Source organism: Sprattus sprattus (assembly GCF_963457725.1).
Source record: "Sprattus sprattus genome assembly, chromosome: 10".
NCBI classification, from domain to species: domain Eukaryota; kingdom Metazoa; phylum Chordata; class Actinopteri; order Clupeiformes; family Clupeidae; genus Sprattus; species Sprattus sprattus.
Genome location: NC_137908.1, coordinates 21,234,111 through 21,259,043, shown reverse-complemented (window position 1 = coordinate 21,259,043; position 24,933 = coordinate 21,234,111). Strand labels below are relative to the sequence as shown.

Genomic DNA, 24,933 nt, shown 5'->3' with positions numbered 1-24,933 from the left:
ATGCCATAAGGCATAATTATCACTAAATAAGTATTTCAGAGTATAGGTGCAAATCATTCCTTTTTATCCAGCATGGATATTAGGTAGCCATGCCCCTTCACTGACTAACATTCTAGTCCAAATAAATAGATCTTAAGTTAAGTGGCGAGAAGCTGGGGGTGCTTGGTGCCTCCCTGTGCAATGCTGTTGCAGTAGTGAGAAGTTGTGTGTGGTAGCTGTGTAGTTTGCCCCCCTTATGTAGCGCATACAGTATATCAGTATATCCTGAGGCACCTAGTGTGTTGCAGGGTGGACCTTTTCTGTACATTTTGTCATGGGTTGAATATAAATACCTCAATTTACCGCAATTTTACACTGTATTTTACTTTTACAGTGCAGACTTGCACTCAAACTGAGGTACCTTTTAGAGGGCTTTAACCACTATTACCGAGGACGTATCTTTTGCCATCTTTTCTCTCTCTAATGCTACAGTACCAGTGCAGTTACATAAAATAAGCCTTTTGCAGACTGTCTATAGACCAGTATTGCAGAGGAGGTGCTCTCTTAGTCATGGTGTGTTCTGTAAATGTCAATCTCTTCAGCACTCTTATTAACAGAATTACCGCCACCAAGTCTGTAATGGACTTTATTAGACTTTATTTCATTTGTCAGGTGTAATTACACTGTCCTTAAGGCTACTCTACAGTTGGTACAAATGGATTCATCCCTGTGTCCTAGGTTTGATTTTAGATGAGAATAATGCATTTACCTGCTGAAGGTCCTTTGAAAAGAGACTACATTTTAATTCAGACTATTCATTAAAATTAGGTTTTATGGGGAAAGATGGATAGTAAGGGTTGTTCAGGATATAATATTTGTCTCTATGACATGCTGTGCTATAGCTGGCATATATTGAGGTCTGGAAACTGCAGAGATCGGTTACAGGTACAGCGTGTTACTTCATTTTTCATTGTGAACAGAGCTTTTGAGAGTAAGGCTGGCAGCACAAGGCTTAATGGAGCTAGTTGATTAATCAAAGACCTATAGCAGAGGAGAAGACTTATTTTGTCCTTGTGAAAAGCATGCAAATGCAACTCCTGGAGTAATTATATTTATGGACATAATTTCTGATGATATTTGTCTCTGTGACATCTGTATGACCCTTGCATCTATGATACCAGGAGAATATGTTACTCCAGTCACAACTATTCCTACCATAGTTTACCCATTGGAGTTAAGGAACAGATGTTAATTTTTGTGTTCTGGGATTGATTTTGTGTTCCTGATATGTTGTATTAGCCTTGAAAATGTAAGTAGCTTGAAACAGTGGTTCCAAATTCAAATGTACTTTTTCTATATTGCATATAAGTTCTTCTACAACAAGATGTGTAGGCCTCTGGGGCCAATTGCACACATTTTGTTCTGTGTTTCTTAAGTCTGTTTCAGATATGAACTCTGGACATTGTTTCTACATAAAAGGTAGATTTATATTCGGTCCCTTTACATTTAAAATCAAAGTCCCATTGTTAGTTGGGTATTACTCAGCGTAAATGGTCTGGACAATTTGCTCTCCCTGCTTTTACAGAAGCTCACATGGGTGTTGTCCCTGCATTGCCCTAGGGGGCCCTAGGGTGTCTACTTACAGGGGTGACGAGTGGTCATGCATATCACCCAACCACAGAAAGATCAAGTATTGTCCGAAGTGTTAGTATTAGTAAAAAGTTATTCAGTCGCACAATATTTTCAAGGACATTCAGTTTTATTGTTAGACTATAACGCCATAGGATTGAAATGATTTGCCGAACTCTCTCATGCACACTGATGCTTTGCACTATGTGATTGCCCCCTCTCTTAATGTTAGCTGTAAGGTTTAGATTTGCATACTGAAAAACTAGCAGGACACAGTGCTGTAAATATTTCACACTGCACAGGTACGTAGACTGGTGACAAACACAGAGAACTGGAGTTATCATATAGCTCAGGTGAGAGAATGTGGGCCTGATTGTCTACAGGAGAAGTCTGTAATATTATATTTATTATTCTACCTAAACGATGAAGTGAATTGGGTAGCTAATATACAAATGTTTTAATTGCAATTGTTGGAAATCTAGCTAGTTCAACTATGTTTTGCCATTATTGCCAGTTCTCCAGTAAGGGCTATTAAATCATTAAAGCAAATAAACAACAAAAAACTATTACGGAAAATGGAAGTGTTACTGGACAAATTTGGAACAAAGAATATTCAGCAAAAATGTTTACCGAAAAGCAGTCTGTAGCAGCTGCAGTTGTGCACACAGGGCTCAAAATTAACTTTTTGGCTTACCAGCCAACATTGCTGGTAGTTGGAAAAAATGACCAGCCAATCATATGTTTTACTGGCTAAAATTAAACCTGGCATTTCAGAACTACTTTGACATTGTTTGACATAAACAACCTTTACCTATGGTTTTAATATCATTGTCAATAACTCTCAGAATGGATTTAACAAAATCAACTAATTCTACTTTTTAAAATAATTTATAAATTCAATTTTATTTGTATAGCATCAGGACAATACAATTGTCTCAAGGCGCTTATAGAGCCCAGAGCCTGAAACGAAAAATAAAACAAAAAACTTGTGTTGACAATAATACAACTCATTTCCATGTACTTGATGGCTGGTTTCCCTGTAATGTTACTAAATAGCCTGGCAATGAAGTTGTTTCTGCCATATAATTTTGATTTTGCATTGTTGGCTGACGTTTGTAGCTCGCTAGTTAATGGCAACTCCCCATGCTAGCTAGCAATAGCTAGCACGCTAAAATTAGTAAGCTTTCGTGTGGTAAATTAAGTTAGACTGTTTCAACTTTTATTTCACGCTCAGAATATTACAACTTTATAAACTTTGTATTTGCGACAAAAATATTAAAACTTTGTATTCGCTAGTTATTATGACGCGCTGCGGCGGTCATATAGGTTTAGTCGGAGTTTTTTTCTGGTTATTTTTATTTTAAATTTTTTTCTGTTTGCCGATTTTCTGTCAACGATTTCCGGGACACTGAAACACCGGGGTGCACGAAATTTGGTGGGCATGTAGCCTTACTAGATTAGCGTGGAACCACTGATTTTCGTTTTGATCCGTTGCACCCCTGTCGGACTGGACCCCTTTTAAAGAGGGTGGGGCGAAAACCGTAGGGCTTAGGAGGACCACATTTTTTTGTATATTGGTCTTAAGAGGCCACGTCAACCATTCCACTACCACTTATTTCATGTATAGCGCCACCTAGTTACAAATGAAAAAGCAAAAATAGAGTGTTGTAAAACATTTTAATTCTAAGTTGACAAGGTCAGAACTGCACGAAATTGGAGGTGTGGGATCATTATGACACCTTCTGACTGCACGTTAAGTTTCGTGGAATTCCGTTCACAGGGGGGCATGCAATAAATTGATTTATATGATTATACACCAACTGGCCTGTAGGTGGCGTGACACAGTTTTCTTCGAATATCCCGAGAACCGTAGGGCCTTGGAGGGCCTTGGAGGGCCAAATTGTTCTTGTATGTTTGTGTCAAGGGGCCATGTCAACCCATACCATAACCAGTCATTACATGTATATGCACCACCTAGTTAAAAATTAAAAAGCAAAAATTAGGTGTTTTAATCGAATATATGTCAAAGTGCTCGAAAAATCACCAAATTTGCCAGGGACATCAAGCCTGTAACCGTCCATCTTCGGTAGAGTTTTTGTCCATGGATGGAGCAAAATGGCTCTGTAGCGCCCCCTAGAACATTGCAAAAAACCCTGCGCATTGGGGTTATTTTGGCGTAGCTTGACGGAATTCGGTACATGTCTTCATCATGCTTGAACGCATTAAAAAGTCTCTTGACGCCATGGTGGCAGGTCCACAGGAAGTCGGCCATTTTGAGTGGAAGATACGTTTTGACGGCGTTTGCACACCTTGCATCTGATCGAACTCCTCCGACAAATGTAATGGTAATGCCTTGAAATATGGTCAGGTTACTCTTCAGCCATGGGCGACTACAAGTTATTTTGTAGATTTTCTCATTAGTCGGAAGGTGTGGGCGTGGCAGACCCTCAAACTTTGCCAACTTGCCAGTGCTTGCCACAAAACACAAAGGGCCTGATTTACTAACAGGATTGCGCCCATTTCTGGCGTAAAATAGCGGTCGTAAACATAAAACGGTATTTACTAAGGGGGCGCATTTGAGTAGAGTCGCATATTAACGCTTCAAGGGTGTGTACCTGCCAACAGGTGGGATGGCACGGAGACGTGGGTGGTAACGTAGGCGTGAAGCGCACTTTAATGGGAGGAGTGCGCCTAATGATGTATTGCGTGGTATTTACTAAACTGCCTGGCGAGCGCACGTCTCTGATTTGCGGGCTAATTATCAGTCTCATAAAAGCACGTCTTAACCAGGAAGCGCATTTCCATTGAGTCTGAAAATGTTGATATGGCAGCAGTAATAAGAGCAAGGCGAAGAAAGAAGACCGAGACAGCGCACAGAAATTTTCAACTCGTATAGGCCTAACACATTTTCAGTTAAGCGAACCACAAATCATTAGACGCTACAGGTTAACCAGCCACGCAATACTTCAATTACTGAACCAGATCAGAGCCGACATCGAACCCTCCAACCGGAGATCACATTCCATTCAATCAGTTGGTAGACTCCGGACAACATTGCAAATATTGGCATCGGATCATTTCAAACAGTTATAGCATCAGCAGTTGGTATATCTCAGCCTTCACTCAGCCAAATATTCACCCAGGTACTCGACGCATTGCTACGGCGCACTGGTCAATATACATTTCCCCACTACGATAGCTGAAATTAAACTTTCCGAACGTAATTGGAGCCATTCATCGCACCACCTTGCAAACAGTCCCACCTTCAATCCACAAACACGTTTAACGAAACAGAAAGCACACATATTCAATGAATGTCCAGGTCATATGTGATGCCAACGTGACCATTACTTACGTGGTAGTGGTCTGTCCATGACAGTTTTATCTTCCGGAATAGTGCCATCTATCCATGATTGAGCAACGGTGATTTTGGAGAGGCCTGGCTACTTGGTAAATGTATTTGTTTCAGTGGGGATATATTGTAGTGAACCCATGTCCCTTGTATAACGTATTAATCTCGCCATGTACACATCTATATTGTTATAATAGACAGTTTATGCATTAATGCCACCAATAGCATATTATTTATAATCGTGTTCTTTTAAACATCTCGCTGTAGGTGACGGCGGGCAAAACAACAATATAACCCATTGAATCAGGTTCAGTGATTGAGCGAACATGAACAAATATATCTATATCCTCTTCGCTGAACCTTAGTTTTTTTCTTCCTCGAATCTCCATGGTGGCAGTAACTTGCGGGCAATTTCTCCAGTCTTTTAACGGTGCGCTAAATAATGATTGCCCAGCGCGATTCTGGCTTGATAAATATCACGGAAAATGCGGGGAAACACCGTGCGTTAATGTGCGCCTGGCAAAGGCGCTGATTAAGCTGCGGTCGCAAATCAATGTTAGTGAATCAGGCCCTTTACAGGGCGGAGTAAGCACACACGCCCAGCGCGGATGTGGTTTGATAAATACCACGGAAAATACGCAAAAACACCGTGCGTTAATGTGCGATCGCAGATTAAGCTGCGGTCGCATGTTAGTAAATCAGGCCCAAAGTCTCTTATAACTCTTGCTACATTGTTTGATCCAGAGAAAATGTCTAAGGGTGGAAGCTGGATCCAGCCCGAACGTGTACATATTCCTGACTGATATCACCTATAGCGCCACCTGTTGGTGGTTGGAAACTTCACTTTGTATCCACACCTCTTTATTTGACCTGTTTTAACAAACTACATTGCAAAAGAAAAATATACCAAAACAATCCACAAAAAAGTAGTACACAAAACATTACATAACCAAATCATCAAAATCTATCACAAATAATTCCTTTAATACATAAAAATTAAACACAAACCAATTTTACACAAAACACATAAAAACACACAAACACACTGCGGCCATGACTCATTCTGTGCCAAAACCTACTGAACAGTTCGGCGGTCATATTTTGTAACGCTTTGCGTTACGTCTAGTTAATAGTTATAGTTGTATTAACAAATTCTTAGAACTCTCTCCCACTGTTCGTGTCGTCGTTACAAGCTATTTTTAACCATGACGGGCGCGGTAGTCGGGAGCTGTACTCCGCAATGTCACTCGCCAATGGGCGGGGCATCGGACCTAATTTAGTCGCCAGCCCAAAAATCGACACGCCATTGCCGCTTGGCGGGTGCCAATTTCGAGCCCTGCGTGCACATCATAGTGCTGATCTTTGTGGAATTTGGAGAAGACCAGTCTACCTCTCCTTTTTGTTATAGATGATCTGGGAGTGTGGCTAGATAGTTGGACCATCCACACTCATGTGCTGTGGGAAAGTGACTGGATCTGTAGTAGAGGGAAAACACATGGTCTACTGTGGTTTGACAAAGTTTTGAATACTTTGCAGATGAATGCATTTTCTCAAACACACATGGAACAAAGATAAGCACTTGCACTTCCCTCCAAATGCTCTGATACAGCCTGTTTGTACAATGCAAGTCCTAAAAAATGGTCCTGATCCTCACTGCTCTATTTTGGCTACATAAGGGATGGTTCTTCTAGTCTAGAGCAACGCTTTTGGCTGAACCATGGCCTCTTTTGTTGTGTCGTTGCAGGCCCAGGGTAGCTTTCCATGTCCTCATTGGACGTGGCTGTGTCTACGCCAGGCTCCTGAAAAGCTCAGGTTAATTGAATATGACCTTTTATCTGACTTTTTATCAGCAGTAGTGGAGAGTGGTGGTATGTGCCCTTTGAGGGCCTTGAGTGCTGACATACCATAAAAACATTTGCCACCTATATCCACACAGCACCTGACTAACAGGCGCTATTTGTTCATAGTATACAGTTAGCAACAAAGCTGTGCACTCTGGTTTGACCAATGATACAACAAGGGGATTAACAACCATATCGGTACCGTATAGTGCTTTATGTGATATTCATGCACTACTCGACCAAGCAGCTGCCTTATCAGCTTGCATCTTTGTCACGTCTCCTGCTCCTTGCTTTTTTAACTTCAGGTAGTGTGTTGTTGCTTGGTCCTAGGTTGCTCTGTCCACTTCAGCAGTACTTGCTATTATACTGTGTGCTGCTTATGTATTTTCTGGCGTAGCCGTCCTGCCTCTGTTTTTGGCCTGATTCACCGTAGCTAAGTGGTCCTTATTGGTTTCCCATAGAGGTAATTGGTGAAGGGTCATGAGACCTTGTTTTGTGAGTGAGACAGGTCCTATCGGCTTCACTTGCCCTGTGTTTACTGTCATGGGAAGAATGTGTGGCAGGAAGTGAAAGGGTTGTCCTTGTTTGTTCTACTCTACTTTTCAGAAATAAAAACACTTATTGATACATAATCAAGTGGTTTTAATAACATTCATAAAGCAGATTGGTCTGGGCAAGCAGTTTATTTTACAGAACTGGTTTGCAAAGTCTTGATCATTTATTACTCCTGAAATTGGAAATTTGGAAATTTAATTGGAAATTTTAAATATAAAAAAATCTGTGAAATTGAGGTCTTCAAAAGGGTGAAATAATTTAGTGTCTGACCTTATTCAAGGATTTATTCAAGGAGAAATTGTATTTGTCATGCTATGCTGCTTCTGGTTGAGATGCAGAGAGTAGAAGAGGGCCCCGTGTTCAACTCAAAAATGACTCAAAGTTCATTTTTACTTTCTTTTCTCCTCTTCTCCCTCCTTGTGTTCAGGTGATGCTTCATGTCTTTCTGTGCTGCCTACACAGTCCACCTCCGCTTACTGTCTTTTTTTGAAGAGATGTTCTGATCCTGCCTGCTCCTATGTGCAAAATGCCATGCACTAAGAACAAGATAGAAGCTTTACTGTGTTTACAGTTTGTAGTGATGCAAAATTCACTGATCACGTGGAGCTGATTATGGGCACCAATTCTTCATACCAGTGATGTGCGGGCTCATCCAAAATGGTGCCCACAGTCACCTGCAGTTACGAGTCAAACTAAAATATTTGTAATGACCATGTAATGTCTTCAGAGATTAAGCAAACATGTTTAGTTGAAATAGTGGCTTCTCCGACAACAATCCTACAGGCAGTATATTCTTATTTGACATTTCAGTTCTGGAGTGAAACGCCCCGTTTGTGCTTTTCCAAGTACCATTTCGACAGCTTGGGTTGCCAGATATGAAACAAATTGGCCAGCAAACAGTGTTCTGCAACCATCGAAACTAGCAAACTAACTGGATCAACAGAGATAAACTTCTAAAAAAAGCCCCATAACCAGATGTAGTAATTTGGGGGAGATGAATTTGAAAGATGGAGACTGCTTAGAGCCCAGAAGGATTTGGATAATTTTCTCCTGAACAGGTAAGCACTGGGCTCCAGCTTAGGTCCGCTAACCTTAATTCATTTATGGGGGCTACTGGTAAGGATGGGCATTTGGAGCATTTTAAACTTTGAGTGCTCACATTCATACTTTGTGGTCCGTGTGCAGCTGGGTTATCAAGGCAGCGCGTATTTGAGAGACAGAGCTGGTGAAGTGATCCCAAATTGTGCTGGATAACACCATCGTCCTAACACATGTTTACGTTCATTGCTATCAGTCATACCAGCCAGCGTGACAGAAATATATGAGAGAACACGCAAGTTTGACTCTAAATTGACGCAGTTTGTGTGATTCTTTACACGTTGAATGAATACTATCGTCCAAATCGAGTAACGTTATGTGGTGACTCATGCCCATTGAGTAACTCATGCCCATCCATAGCTTCTAGCTATTTATCTATCTTATCAAATAGAAATCAAGCCCGTTTTAGAGGAGATTATTCAATTTTGTGACGATCAATGGATGTGGTCAAATTTCGCAACAGTTTGAAATAGATTTGAGAAAGGAGGCAGCTGAAGAAACATTGCATTGCATTCTTCAAGGATCCATTTAAGTTTGTGAAGTCTTTATTCACTCAGGGGACAACATGAATTTTGAAAGTTGAAATAAAAGACCTAGAGGAGTATCTTCAACAGCTCCATACAGACAATCAGGGGGATGTGGATTTCGTGTTACTGGCAGACATTCCTCCAATTGATTTGACGATGACTTGTCACATCCAATTTGTAGAAACAACAGCTTATAACCTGACTTTTAATTTATCCATTGGTTTCAGAAATGGTTTATATGAAAGCTAAAACCCTCCCAAATTATGTTTAATATACTAAAATAGATTTGCTTCACTGAAGAAAGATTGATCATTTAATGAACACAGAAAGGTCAGATTTTGGCAAGACAAAAGTTTTGTCTCCTACAGAGAGTAATGTGAAATTTGAACATATAATTCACTTCAAATACAAAAATATGTTTCATAACATCAGTGAATTAAGTAGTGTCGCTGTGAGATCCATATTTAATATCTTGTATGACTTCCATGAGCTTTAAGGGCTGCATCCATGCGGTTCGACAATAATTCATACAATTTATTGATGAAGTAATCAGGAATAGCAAAGAAAGCAGTCTTATGCCTCCCAGAGTTCATGAAGATTCTTTGGTTTCGTCTTCCATGCTTCCTCTTTCATTCTACCCCAGACATGCTCAATGATGTTCATGTCTGGTGACTGGACTGGCCAGTCCTGGAGCACCTTGATCTTCTTCGCCTTGAGGAACTTTGATGTAGAGATGGAAGTATACGAAGGAGCACCTTCCTGCTGCAAAATTTGACCCCTTGTATGGTTGGGAATTTTAGAGGTAGCTAATACTTCTTGATATTTTAGGCTATTGATATTGCCTTCCACCCTGCAAATCTCTCGCACACCCATACTGGATGTAACCCCAGACCTTGATTTTTCCGCCACCGAAGATTCATCTGAGAAATCCACCTTCTGCCACTTTTCCAGCGTCCATCCTTTTAGCAGGCTATGGGCCTTGGCAAATGCCACACGTTTTTTTAATTGCCTTTTGTTTAGTGCTGTTTTCTGGGCACTGATTCGACCATGGAGGCCAATTCGAGACAGAATTCTACAAACTGTCCTGGTTGACACGGGGACTTGAGGTGACCAGGTCTGTTGGAGCTCTGCTGCAGTGTAAAGGGGCTGGCTTTGGATTTTCGAGCCAACAAACAGTCCTCCCGAGCAGTTGTTTTGCGGGGTCTGCCGGACCTGGGCTTGTCAAAAACATCTCCAGTCTCTTCAAATCTTTTTCTTATTCTTCGTACTTGACACTGAGACACATTGAAGGTGTCAGCCACCTCAGCAGTGGATCTGGACTTCAGCCTCTTAATAATCAACGCTTTGGTCTCACGGTGGGTGTCCACGGGGCGACAAATCGTGTCGCTCTCATTGGGATAGAATGGAAGCGTCTTGTTGCCTGCCGACAACGGCTGAGGAAAAAGTCGGCTCTCCTGGCTGCAGAAAGTTGGGGATTTTTTAACTCTATGCAAATTAAGGCGACTTGCTGCCTGCTGAGAGCCAATCAGTTCGGCGTCTGGGTGATTTGGAAGTCAGTGTGGCTCATAGGGGCGGGAGTAATCAAACATTTTGAACAAAGATGGCGGACATCGGGACTCATTTACCGGGACATATTTTATGTGAATAAAGGTTATCTACACGACTTGTATACGTCTAATCGACTCGGTTTGTTGTTTATATGCTACACGAATGCTGTGAGGTCAAACATAATATTGTAGATCTTAAATTAAGCTCTAATTAAGCTCTCAACTATTAGTTAGCTTGCCGCTAATACTTTGACCGAAACCCCATTGAAAAGCCATTGTAGCTAGCTAGCTGCTAAATATGTTACAATACCATGTTTTCGTGATTGAACTGGCTGATGTATATGGTTTAGATAGAATAAATTCACAAATTACAAATTAAAGTAATCAGCGCAACATCTTAACTGAACTATTACTGTTAGCTTGCCGCAAAAACCCATTGTAATTAGTGGCTAGCTAGCGAGCTGCTAATAAGTTTCATATACTTGGAACATTTGCTACAGCCAAACTGCTACAGCCAAACTGAATTTTCTGACCACGCCCCCCAGGCAACTAAACGCATACCGACTAAACGCAAGACATGTCGCCCCGTGGACACCCACCGTCAGGGTGAATCTTAGGCATGTTGTCAGAGGTCAAGTTGCAGTTGATGTGAAGGTCTGGTTTGCTCATTTGTGTAGGGTCAGTATATCAGTACGTTTATATGATGGCATAAACCCGATTTCGGCTAAAGCCCGGCTTCTCTATCCATGGGGGGTTAACTGCTTAATCTCACGGTACATGGCAGTGACAAATCCAGTTCTTGCTCGGGCTCGAAACCCGTTATTCTGTCTTTTCCGGGTTCATTAAATACCTTGAAATCGTCCGAGTGACGGTCATTTTCATTAGATAGCATTGATGAAGCCTTGAAGCTGCTAATTCATGGATACCCTGTGACATCACTGCGTTAAAGCCGCCGTCTTTGTGTCCGAAAGTCTAGCTAGAAGTTGGTTGCAACAGACATAGTCGGTCACAACCCACAGAAAGTTAAAAATGCCCGGCATTTGTTGTAGTGTGGATGCGGATGTCGCGAAAATATCCCAAAAGAAACCATTTCATTGTTAATCTAAGTCTAAGATACTATACTCTATCTGTACTATCTGATAACACCGTTATTGTAACCAGCAATAAAGGTTGTTGTGATTTTGCGAGGCTTCATTCTGATTGATTCTGGCTGGTCCGGATTTGACAGCAGGAAAGTCTCATTCACGACAACCGTTTACCAAAACTCCGTTTAGGAGCTACATATGTGTTTGTATGGTGAAGACTGATATTAAATGACGAAGTAGGTAACATAGCTACCTTCAGGCTTTAGATTCCTCCGCTAGCAAGAAGCCTTTGCTTGCTAACTGCTGTAGCTAGCTCTTGCTGCTGATATTTCAAAGTTGACCTCGATGTTTGAAAGTAATTTATTCCATGATCAGGGTGTTTTCACTGCTAGCTACAACACCAAAACAAGCAAAGGCTTCTTGCTAGCGCAGGAGTCTTGAGGCAGTTAGCAGTAGACTAGCTAGCAGCTAAACACTTCATACTAGCAGCAAGCTGAAAGCTAGCAAGTAGCTAGCTATGTTACTTCTGGCAGATAACATCGACTGTCACAGGAACTGTCTTTTTTCTTCAATAAATAAAGTGATCGTGGGTCATTTGCCACAATCAACACTAGTATTTAGTCAAAACAGGTTGAATGGGTAACGTTACTGAGGTTCGTCATTAAATCAGTTTTCATCAGTTTTCATATGTAGCTAAACAGTTGTCGTGACTAGCGAACACTCATATTAGGACAAGTCAGAGAAGAGCCCGTCCTGCTTTGGTTCCCATCCACACAGTGCTAAAAGTATGAATTCCGAATGAGTGAGAGTGTATGCCAGTCTCTGCGCTAACTAACTAGGGCCAATGATATTCCGTTAAAAATTTGTTTTCGTATCAGATCATTTTGTTCGCCCTGAGGTAGATTAATGGCTTAAAATGAGTGAATAATATGTGCCACAAGCAACCCAAACCTACTAATATTGTTGTTTGCCAGCCATCAACAGAACAGAAAACTAAACATTTTTTTAATTGTGATTGAGAAGACGAGCGGGTGAGTGTGAGGTGTGTGTGTGTGTGTGTGTGTGTGTGTGTGTCAACTGTTGGAAAGGGGTCGTGTCCTGAGCGTAGCTCAATGCAGACGTGACATTTTCTCAGTGGTTTTGTTCTTGTTCTTTAATTAATGTTTGTTTATCGTTGCGATCGTTGTTGTGTTTATTTGAAAGAATGCAGGCTTGCAGGCCAAAATACAGGGGAATTTGGGCAAGTTTTATGCACAAAATGGTGATTGAAAGATGCAATTCTGTTTTCAAAGGGTACATTCCGCGAATTTCGTCCGTATTCTGTTATCGCGGAAAATAATTAGACCTACCTAAAATGTATGAATAATCGTGAAAAATAATCGCGATCACAATATTGATCAAAATAATCGCGATTATGATTTTGGCTATAATCGTGCCGCCTTAATATGAATGATATGACTAAAAAGTGGTGGAAAAGTAATATGAAAATATTTGTTCAGTGAATTAGCGCGTTCTGTCCAAAACAGTCGCAGTCAAAGTTTTTCTTATGTCAACACATTGGTATAGGCTACCACATAACTATCATCTGAAATATCCCGGTATGTCGCAACAAACCTTTGATCTAAAGAGAATATTCAGTTTGGAAAGGGAATAGATCAGAGCAGTATCTTTTATCCGTAAAGGTGTTGGTGATATTAATTTAAAGTCGTCAAATTTAAAGTCATCCATTCTTCAACACTAGCTGCTACCTTATCTTCAAACAGAAAGTCACGTGTGTGCATCGGGGTACCTTGCGCGATACAGAGAGCAGAGGACAATTGTCGTTGCGCATTCATCTGGTCACAAAAATGACATGCCGTTGTGCAAATAAGATAAATAACACAAGGCTATTTATTGTGTTTAATAAAAGAACAAGCTATAGAGCTGTTCTATAGGAAAGTTATCCTTAAATGACTTCCGTTGTGATCTGGCGCTTTATAGAAAAATAAAATTGAGCAAAGTTAACTTGACCTTCCAGGGGGGGCGGGGCGCAATGGTAGGGGAAACACTGGTGTGTGCATTAGTTTGTGTTTGTGTGCATGTAGGTGTGTGTGCATACGTTTTTGTGTTTGTCTGCATGTATGTGTGTGTGTGCATGAGTTTGTCTTTGTGTCTGCCCTTTAGCAGAGCTATGTGCCCCCTGCCATGTTGCTGCGATCATCCTGCTGTTTCTCCTCTCAGCTTGGCAGGGAGCTGTCTGATGCGGTGGTGCTAAGTGCCACTTCCTTAAGGATCAAAGCTAAATATAGGAGACCACCACACTGCCACCCTGAACAGAGACGGACCCCCAGTTGGAACCAGGAGTGCCTGGTCTAATAAGCAAACATTCTTTGCGGCTGCATGCTTCTGTTACAACTAAGCGCTAGTCCAACTGAGACAACTGATGATGTGGTTAATGCATAAATATAGAGATGCTGTAGATAGGTCTGATGCCCAGTACCAAATCAAGTATATTTCCAGAAGTCGTTAGTGTGAGTAGGCCTGAAGGGGACGATATTGAGGATTTCATCTGTTGGTGTATTTCCTTTGTAATTTATCTTTGTTTCTATCACTCCAAGTCACTGGCCTGTGTGTTGCCAGAATAAGATGAAGGAAAATAATATGTTAATCTGATGCTATTCTCATAAAATATAAAAATACAAAACTATTTTAAAGGTATTATTACCGTAAAGGAATTAAAATATTCTTTGCCAATATTACATGGCAAGTCCTCCTTTCCCATGAGCAGAAGTATAAAGCTTTTGTATGACGCATCACTGAGTCATTGAGAAAAGACATAAAACATTATCGTGTTCTGTGCTGTAGCTGATCTGGACAGCATGGGATTTCTCATTAAAGGTATATGTATCCTCTTTAAAAGGTTCTTCTTAAGTAATAGACACTTGCTTCCTCAAAGCAGGCAGTCATCCCCATTCTTTTATTGTTTATCTGTGAAATCAGGGTTCATTTTACCCACAGCTGGATTAAACTCAGCCGACATGTAAATGTCTGATTGCTTATCCTGTTTGCTTGTCATTGCTTTGCCAGGTTGGCTGGTGAAGTCAATAGAGTTTAATTTGTACAGAAATATTAAATGCAATGATGCATGACGTGGTCAGTCTGGGGATTATTTACCTTTTGAAAGGCATACTACAACATCTGATCTCACAAGATAACACGGCAATTGAATCTGTGGCAGTTCTCCACACAACCACCTCGGTTCTCTGCACACTCAGACAAAAACAGGATCAGGCACTAAGGGTTGGTTTTGCCTTGAACCACGCCTCTCTGAGCTGGACTCATTGGTGCCACTGGGAGAGGGGCAGGGTGGCAGCAGCTCACGCGATGCTGAGAGAATGAATGGAGGTAGTCAGCTGAGGGCAGGGTGAGAGAGAGAGGCAGATAGAGGAGTGAGTGATGGGTTTGTAGTGATGGTGCAGTGCCAAGAGCTGACAGGCAGATCATCCCCCCCATCCTCTGATCACATCTGCCCCTTAATCTCCCCTGCACCACATCTGTGCTTCTCTCTCTTTCTCTCTCTGTCTCTTTCTTTCTTTCTCTCTCTCTCTCTCTCTGTCTTTCTTCCTTTCTCTCTCTCTCTCTCTCTGTCTCTCTTTCTTCCTCTCTCTCTCTCTGTCTCTCTTTCTTCCTCTCTCTCTCTCTCTCTGTCTTTCTCTCTCTCTTTTCCCACTCACGTGCCTGGGCAGGCGAGTAGTGCAGCAAGCTTCCCAGGCTTGGTGCGCCACAGCAGCCGGAGTGGGGGAGGGGCTTTACTCCAGCAATCGCTATCCGAATCTACCCCTCTGCTCCCATCTAGATGAGGAAGACTCTGAAACTAACTAACCAGCCAACAAATCAGCTGCCACACTGAAGCTCCTCTGTTGACACATCTGACAAAATGTATTTTCGTTTACTATGTGGGGTGTTCAGATGGTCTAAATATATATCAACAAACTCTGTTTGCTTTTCAAATATACTGCGTCTTACTAAAAATGTAAGTAAGAAATTCCCAAACCTCAAACGTGGTATTATCACGTATGTGTTGTTCTGCTGTTTTGTTGTTTTGATGAGGTGGTGTGATGGGGAAGGTCATGCGGGGGGAACTGAGGAGGGAAGAGGAGGTATGGAGAAGAGAAACGAATGCCTCAGTGGAGCAGGAGGGCACAAGAGGGATCCTGTGATCCATTAACAAACATCTGTTTAGCCTCATCACACTTCCCTCAGAAAACAGGCAGAACATGCTGAGAGCATGCAAGGAATAACTCTTCTTTCTCCCTTTATATTTTTCTTCCAGGATAGCAGGGTTTAAGCAAGACATAAGAGGGATATCTTAGCAATACATTTTATTTTATTTTAATTGAGGCAATTTTTTGAGTGGCCTCACCTCAGTTATGCCAAATTGACAATCTGAAGATTCAAACAGTCATCAAATATATGATGTGTTTGTTCAGTTCCTGCCATAGGTTGATAAAACACACTAAATAGCAGTATGTTATAGTATGTCATAGCTGAACTCAAATCAGCGTTTGTTACAAAAATGATATATTTTTCCAGTTTTTGATATGGTTATGTTATGTTATAAGAGTCCAAAGTCATCTTATGGTATACATTGTGCAAACAAAGGTATTTAAAAACCCTGTATGAGTGAAATTCTAGGAACAAGTTTACCTGATGCAGTGGGTGATGTAATAGCAACAGTGTAATTTATTTAATCAGTGCTTCAGAGATTATTTGATTACTCTTCAGCACTGTATACATAGTTGTTGAGGGCTGCACTTCAAAGTCAAAGTGTGGTTTCTATCATTTCGTATTTTAGAGGTGGTTGATACTCCATTGCAGTTATGTGACCCAGGAATAAAGAATAGAGTGAATCCATCACTTTCTACGTCCAGGGTCCATTCCTCATTGCAGCAATGGTATAGATAACGGCCTCTTGAAAAAAAGCAAGGCCTTAAGAGAGCACCATACTTCAAAGGCGTGCATTCATAGATACTGCAACACTGGGCCGAGAGATGCTCTTTAATCCTTTACTCTGCTCCTCAGCGCAGATAAAAGGCAGCTCAAACACACACATAAACACACAGCCGGTTGCACTGGACTGAGGGCTCCTCACCAGTACTGCTTTTTTCAGGTGGCCCTTTTTTCTGTTCTGGAGAGCCGAGATCAAACGTCCCAGCACACCAGCATCCACCCAGGCCCCCTATGTCCCTGCAGTCTGCTTCCCATCCCTAGGCTGAACAGGAGCTTTGTAGAATGGGCCTTGATTCCCTCTGACTGATGTCAAGAGTATTCAGATGAGATTTCCTTCCTTTGAGGTCTTGAAGGTCAGTAACAGATCCCTACCACAAGTCATGTGGAAGAGGTCAAGCTCATTAAAATTACATTTGCTCACTATAAAAATCATCCAGCTTGCGAAGAAGATAGCTTGATCTGTCAGGTAATAGCATTACCAAATAATGCTACTGTTTTCCTACATTAAGTGTCTGCCTGTCTTTTGTAAAGGACGTTTATTTTCTACTATGGTCCTGGAGACCACAGGCACTAGACCATGTACACTAAAATTATCTGATTACCTCTGTGTCATACAAACAAACAAACAAACAAGGCTGACTTCAGTCAGTTTTTATTAACACAAACGACACACATTAACACACACGTGCATATATAGTGGCGATCAGGACACACACAAACGCACACGCACACCAATAACGCACACACACACAGGCCTGTGCCAACAGTGCCCCATGCTGGAATCGAACCCATGACCTTCTTGCTGTGAGGCGGCAGTGCAAGCATACCACAGTAATGTAGGACTCTGTATGTAGCACTGACTATTTTCTTATCTTTTTTGTGAATGATTGCTCATGTGCACAGCCTTTCGCTTGTGTTACAGCGATCTCATTGGCCATTCACTCCCTCTCCTCCACTGCCCATCCCTACCTTACCAACCTGCCCTATGTGTGTCATTCCACTTCCTGTGGTGCCTCAGTGTGTGCAACTCAGCTTGATGAATTGGTGTGCATGTGGGAAGGGGCTATTGATGTCTCTGTCAGGGCAGTGCAATTCAGTGTTTCACTGGGGCCCCAGGAAATTTTCCACTGTTGGTTTTTCCAGTCCAGGTGATTCATCAGGAGGGTGTTAAAAGTGTGTGTGTGTCAGAGAGCGGGAGCCTGGTGTGCACTACTATGTATGTGTGTATGTGAGTGAATGTTTGAGCAGCTGTTTTACTGCTGCGCTGCAAATAAGTCCTCCACTCAACAAGAGTTAATCCAGCCTTGTTGAAGCTTGTTGGCTCAGCACAAGCCTCCCCAGACTCGCACGTTTCTGTATTCTATACAAGTCTCCCCCATCTCTTGCACTCGCACAAGTTCTGCCACCCATCTGCGTAACTGAATCCAACAGCAGCACCAGATGGAAATCATTCTCATTTTTTTCATTATAAGATTGATTTTACACAAAGAGTATAGGATTTGGATAAATGATTTAGGTCATTCATTGGGTACATTTAATTTAAGTCTCAGCTTTTAAATGACGATCAAAAAAGAAACTTGTTGTAACTATGCTCTTCAGGACCGTTTTCGAAGCTGCTCTGCTTGGTTAAATATAGCCCTACAGTGTGCTGTGTGGGCTGAGGGTGGTTTATGGAAGGGTATACCTTACAGAAAGTAAATATTTGAACTGGCAAGCCTAGGCCATTTCCCAGGCAGTGTGAAAATGCACCTTGTAGCACTCTTACCTGGCACCAGGCTTTTAGCCAGGCATGCGTCCGTGCGTCTTTTGGACGCACTGTTCTAAAATAATAAGAAATTGGACGCACTACTTTTAGGCAGACGCCCTACAGACGCCTTAAGTTTTTCATCCCGTTTTCAGTCAGTCAACTTTTTTAAACGTGTTCACAATAACTCTCAACATTGTTCAAACGTTAATGAGCGTATTCACGTTGTAACACGTAAAACAACAGTCTGTTACCGCTATCAGGGGAGCCGCATGCAGCTCTTTGCCAGCTGACGTGTGGCTCGGCTCCACCTCGAGTGCTCGCTGACTTTTCTCTTGGTGTACAGAATTTTCATATTGTAAAATCTAAAATGCATATTTTGCACGCAATATATTTGGAAATACAGACAAAAGGCTGTCCGATTTGAATGGGGTATTTATTCATGTATATTTTGTCATCACGCGATCTTGAGAGATCTTCAAGTAACGTTAATGTTCCAAACATGAAACATTCTCATGTGTCCACCCAGTCTCAGAGAGTTACTAGCCAGACTAGCAGTAGCTACTGAAAGAATACCATGGATCCAGCAAAGCGTAAAGCTAAACGAAAATATGAAGATGAACCCTGCACGTTCTTCCGTGAATGGGAGGAAATATTTGCGGAGCGAAATGGAAAACCCCTCTGCTTAATATGCCAGACGTCACTGTCGAAAAAAAGCCTCAAACTTGGAGTGCCTTCTCTCCACACACAATGCTAACATAGCCCAGGAGTTCCTAAAGGCACAGAGCTGTGCAAGCACGAGGTACATACTTTGAATTGTAACGCCAGTCAGAGAAACAGACTCGGCTTTTTTGGAAATTTACGAAGTACTCTGAAACGGTCACGTTGGCATCGTATCATTTGTCATGGAATATTGCTCGAGCAAAAAAAATCATATAGTGAGGGAGAGTTTGAACAGAGGATATCTGACATTAACTATAATTAGCACCGATCTCAGCAGATGTCTTCAATATGTTTATTTTTGTGCAATATTTTAAATCTACATTTGTTAATTTCTCTTCCTAAAACCCACTAGAGGACACTATGTAAAGGTTATTTTCAAAAAAAAGGAGGCAACTGCTGTGTTTAGGCTCTTCTCCAGGCACAGTCTGTTTCTCTTTTTTGTTTTGATCACAGTCATTGCTATGGAAGCCCGTTTAGGCTACAATGACTGGTCTGGTCCTGTTGAGAAGTTATCTCAAAATAACGAGATAGTATCTCAAAACTAGAATGCGTTTCGTGAACGAACTGCGAGAGTGTGCTTGCTCTGCAGTGGCCGAGTGCGCATATGTTGTTGAGGGGCCTCACAGACTGATATCTGAGAACAAAATCTGTATAGTACTGTGTTTTCTGTGTTCAGTACAACGTTGAATGCAGGTTGTAGGATGAATCTGCCAGCCTTCCAGTGTAACCGTCTGCAGTGACACTGAATACACCTTTTTGTTTTCAACCAATATATTTTAGCAAGCAACCAAGCTCAACCATTATATTTTGGCTCCACTGACGTTTAGACATATGAGGGTATCTTTGTTGTTCTGTTTTTGTTTGTTTGTTTGCTTGTTTATTGTGAAAGGGTCTAGTGTGTTACATTTAGCTTGGAGAAGTCTTAAAATAGGCTCCAAGTGACATTATCTCTTATGGGGTGTAATTATTCCTCCAAAGGTCGTGTTAATCAATGAGTGCACCTGAATTGTGCGGTATTTGTTGAGGGAGACTTGGGCTTGTTTTGATTTTGTATTGGTTGCGGATGCAATAAATCTTGTCTGTGCTTCAAATGTAAATATATTTATTGTCTCTCTGTATTATGAAACTTGCATATTTACTAAGCACAAACATTTCAGGTGTCATGGTCATAATAGTTCCAGAGTTTCGTTATACTGACTTACTGAGCTAAGTGAATTGTTGAAATTGTTATCTTGGTAAAAGGAAACATCTCTGCAACAATATTGGAATTAATGCGGTTACATAGTCAGCTTTACTTAAAGTGTATTGTAAGATATAGCTTGTTAGACTTAATGCACTTAGAGTTAGACTGTAGGTCTAGTATCTAACGTAAGCAACACTTTTACTGTATAGATAGAGAGCACGTGTATCACATTGGTTTATAGTCTGTCAAATTAGTTCTAGTTATTGGTGTTCGTTGGCATAAAAAGTTAGTCTTCTCTTATAAGCCTAGGTAGTACATCTGATTAGAGCTAGCAACCATGAATTGCAGATTAATGGGGTCCCCTATCTCAGTGTTCATTTTGGCAGCTATTTTTAGATTCAGTCTTAAGACAAAAATGCATAATAGTTTTAGTCACATTTAGTCATAGTTATCCTTCTTAGTTTCAGTCTAGTTTTCGAAAACTCATTACAATTTAGTCTAGTTTTAGGCACATTTAAAATTCCATATTATAGCCACATTAAACTCCTTCCCTTCCCTTCTCAGGCCCAGGGACCTCCTGTGTTGTGTCAACTGCATAGTTATCTAGCTTGCAGTACTTAAATTGTGGATGCAATTAGTCTCCAAGATACAGATCTCATGCCTACAGCTGAATTCGAATTTGTTTGTAATAAATAATCGAATGTGATGATGAAGTACGGTACGCAGCGTCTTAACTGAAGCTCAACTCAAGTATTACAGCAGCTAGCTTGCCGCTAACACTAACTGAAAACACACTGGAACACATAGTGGCTAGGTAGCTAACTGCTAATAAGTAACATATATAAGTAACACATCAGCAGTAATGAATCAAGTGTACTGATATTGAATGTACTACTAAATGTACTACTAACATGCCATTCTTAAATTAAAGCCAGTGACATGATGGTTAACGATTAACGAGTTAATGATGGATACCGACAGTTAGCATACCTAGCTAGGTAGCATTACCATTGGATTTCAATGGCAGTTATGCTAGCTCTAGCTATCCAGACAAAGGAGCCTTGTTTTTGGACACGTATCACTTGACGAGCGGGGGCAATACAGTCATCTGGAAAGTTTAAAATGATACTAAACGAAGGGAAATCTACTGTATGGAGATATTTCTGCTCAGTAGACAATGCAGATTCTAATTAGGCTGGTGGATATGTCCAATGTAAGAAGTATGAAGTTTTAATGAAATATGATTGATGCAACTCTCGTTCTCCACAACATGGCTTAACCTGGATGGCTGTATGTAGTTTCAGAACGAACGTCAAAGATCTTCAATGGTAAGACTTGTCGGTTGTGCCTCTGTTGGTGTCTCGTAAAACGTGAGTTTTATTAAAGCATAGCGTGTGTATTGTGTAGCTATTTCATTCCGAGATGGCATGGGAGTAAAATGCTCCGCTCTGCTGCTGGTATACAGACAGCCGGAAAGGTTAACAAACGGAATGAAATAGCTACACATTACACACGCTATGCCTTAATAAAACCCACGTTACTCACATACTGGTTAACACTGTTAGAGCGGGTGTATAAACTGTACCTGAAACTGTTGCCACTACATTCGTTTTAATATTTTGCACTCTCTATCTAACCACTCGTTCAGGTGTTTTCTTGAGTTGGTACAACCAACTACTGCACACGTAGTTCCCGAACCACTTTTCCTAGTTAAGTTTTCCATCCTTTTTCACACTGTGTCTCTGCGTCGATATCGGAGATACCTAGCAAAATAAACCTGAGCCTGGGTGAAGGCTAAATAGCTCGCTAGCTATCATCACTCTATTCACGATTGTATCAATAGTATATCTAGGTTTTCTTTGGTGACTGTTGTCGGGCCTTTTGAACTGTCTGTGGGTTGTGAACGTAAACAACTCGCTAGCTATTACTACTACTGTATCATGATATAAGGTTTTTTACATGATTTTTATGGCATTTAAGAGATATAAACCTTGATGGTGGTTTTCGATTAGCATGATTTTTATGGCATTAAAGAGAGCTTCGCCTTCTCCTATCTCAGAGTGGGTGACGTCACAATGGCTCAACCTTCCACCATGTTAGTCAATGAGAGAAAAAGGTGATGAAAAAGAGGAATAAAAAAGGAGTGGCAAGGAGTACCGCCACGAAAAGTCATAGCAGGTTGCACCGGATCGGGCCGGACGTTTTGGTGTTTGAATGGCGTCTCTATCTCAATCGGGCGAGGAGTAGTTAGCTGCAAGAAAAACGGGGAGAATAAATAAATAAAGAAAACTTCACGATAACAATACTGTGCTTCCCTTCGGGCAAGCACACTAATAATGAGATGCTATCTCAAAATAATGAGATACTATCTCAAAATAATGAGTTGTGACCTGCATTTTTTTTTCTTTTACGTGGCGGAAATGGCCTTCCATACATTGCAGAGAAGGAGTCCTCACATAAATATGTGGAGGCAAAGGGTAGTAGCTTCTCCTAAGCTTTCTCTCCCAGGTCAGGGTGCTCCTGCTAAGCTTTCTCTCCCAGGTCAGGGTGCTCCTGCTTCACACATATCCAAAACAAAATCTCAGCAGATGTCTTCAATATGTTTATGCCATATAATACATCTATTTGTTAATTTCTCTTTCTAAAACCCACTAGAGGACACTATTTAAAAGGTTATTTTCAACCCTGTGTTTTTTCAACACTGATTAACATCTTGCACCTTTTCAGTGATTGTGAGGTAATGGTTGGGATGATTGTGAATAAGCGAACTCATACTTTTAGTTCAGGCGTAAATGCACGTGTCGTAACACTGTTAGTCATAAGAGTTAAGCAAATTCTATGTGATGTTGAGTTTAAGATTTCCATGTAAATGATTCAAATGGGGGTTTCTTGGTTTAAGCCTGTTTTGTTTTCTGTCTGTGTTTATATGTAACAGATGAAACACGTTCTGAACTCTGTTAAAGATTCAGTTTGCTGATCTGTTTCAGTGGAAATCTGTTTCTCAATCTATAGTCACATTTTACAGGTCATTCATCATTTTGGATGGACTCCTGTGAAGAGCTGTATGTTAAACATTGTGGTCCGGTGGTATGATCTCATGGAAGCTGTAAAAATAACATTAAGATACAATTATGTATTTGTTTTCCTTGATAGAGGAAACTCCACTCCGCTTCACATCATGGTTCTTTGCCTACACCTCGTCCAGTATGTCCGTAAAATGGGACACCTCATCTGCTACGTGCAGAACGGGGCTTACACAAATTAATCAGATTAATTTCACTTTTAAAACAGGAACGTGTACTAACACACAAGTGTTCAAATTTTGGCAATTTTGGCCGCACAATGAAAACTAGGGAGTGCGGTCTTGAGGTTGAATGGTAAAATCCTACAATGGGTAAATGGTCAAGACATGCAGTGCAGTGCTGCAAGAAAACCTTTTAATGTGGTACTGTTTATTGTAATATCATATATAAAACATGAATTTTGTGAGCTATCAGCAACCTTGTAGGCTTAAAACAAGATTTGAAGTAAAGGCCCACATTTGACCATGTGGCTACAAAGCACCTTTATTGATACTTCAAAAATACAAACACTATGCCCGTATTATGACCCATACTGAAGGAATTAAAGAAATCGCTTCTAATGATTTGCTTCCCAAATGGCGCCATTGCATTGAGTGTATTGTCCTTGCTCATAATCTGAAACATCTCTCATTCTATCTCATAGTCCTGTGAAGCCACCAAGCAGTCCAATGGTAGGGGCCCTTCTTGTGAACGGAGTCGTGGCAAAAATCCAAGTGAACTCACCAGAACCTCTGGAGATCCATTTACCCAGTCCCACTCCATGGACCAGCAGCAGGACCAACACCCTTCAGCTGCACAGGAAGAAAGGATACCTGCTGCTCTGGCTAACACTCTGGAGCACATAGTGGCTCAGCTTGATGTTCTAACACAGGTAAATAACGCAGTCATTACATTACAATATCACTAAAGATGTTCTTACACAGGTAAAAACGCAGTAATAACATTACAGTATCACTAAATAAGAGAGAAAATTATTGTTTTGCTTATGTTTAATTCCAGATTGTGACACAGAAAGAAATGTTGATATTTGTACAGCGGTATAATAGTTTAGATTTTTTCACCATAGTACCCTTCTGCTTTGCATTGTGGCCCTATTCCTTCCTATGCACTCTTTTTATTTATTTTTTCTGCCAGCCAAGTGCTGTGTGTTCTGTTATCCCTTATACTACCTTCTCCAGTTTTTAGCTCTGACACTAAACCAAGGTTTCCTCTTACTCTAACCTCACTTTTTAAGTGCTAACACTACTGTGCATAAAGGTACAATGCCCTTTGCCTTAAACAGTTGTCCCAATCCCATCACTGACTCCTTTTGTAGTACTACTGCTCCTGTGACTTCACTCTTGGAATTTCCAGTCTTCTCTGCCGGCTGATGAGATTTAAATATGAATAATGTATGCTTTCTGAGTTTTGTGAATTGCAAAACACAGTTTAGCGGGTGTACATAACTGTTTGAGTCCTGAGCTGATTTTTTTTACCAGTGGCCTCTTCTGCCATGTGCACAAGCTCTGTCTCCAGCATGTTAGTTGATCAGCCCACCCCAAAACTGTTGCACAAGCACAATTTAAGCTAATTTTGATAAAAGAATTATGTAGTCACAT

At 41.0% G+C, this 24,933-nt stretch overlaps 1 protein-coding gene across 1 annotated transcript in view; it reads left to right on the top strand.

The window, feature by feature from the left end:
- poc1a (POC1 centriolar protein A) overlaps positions 1-24,933 on the top strand; it is a gene marked incomplete at both ends in the record, with an annotated part of 76,235 nt that overhangs the window by 26,675 nt on the left and 24,627 nt on the right. The window contains one exon of the mRNA XM_080846103.1: positions 23,979-24,206. Coding sequence (XP_080702229.1) covers positions 23,979-24,206 — 228 coding nt within the window. The remainder of the gene's footprint in view (positions 1-23,978; positions 24,207-24,933) is intronic.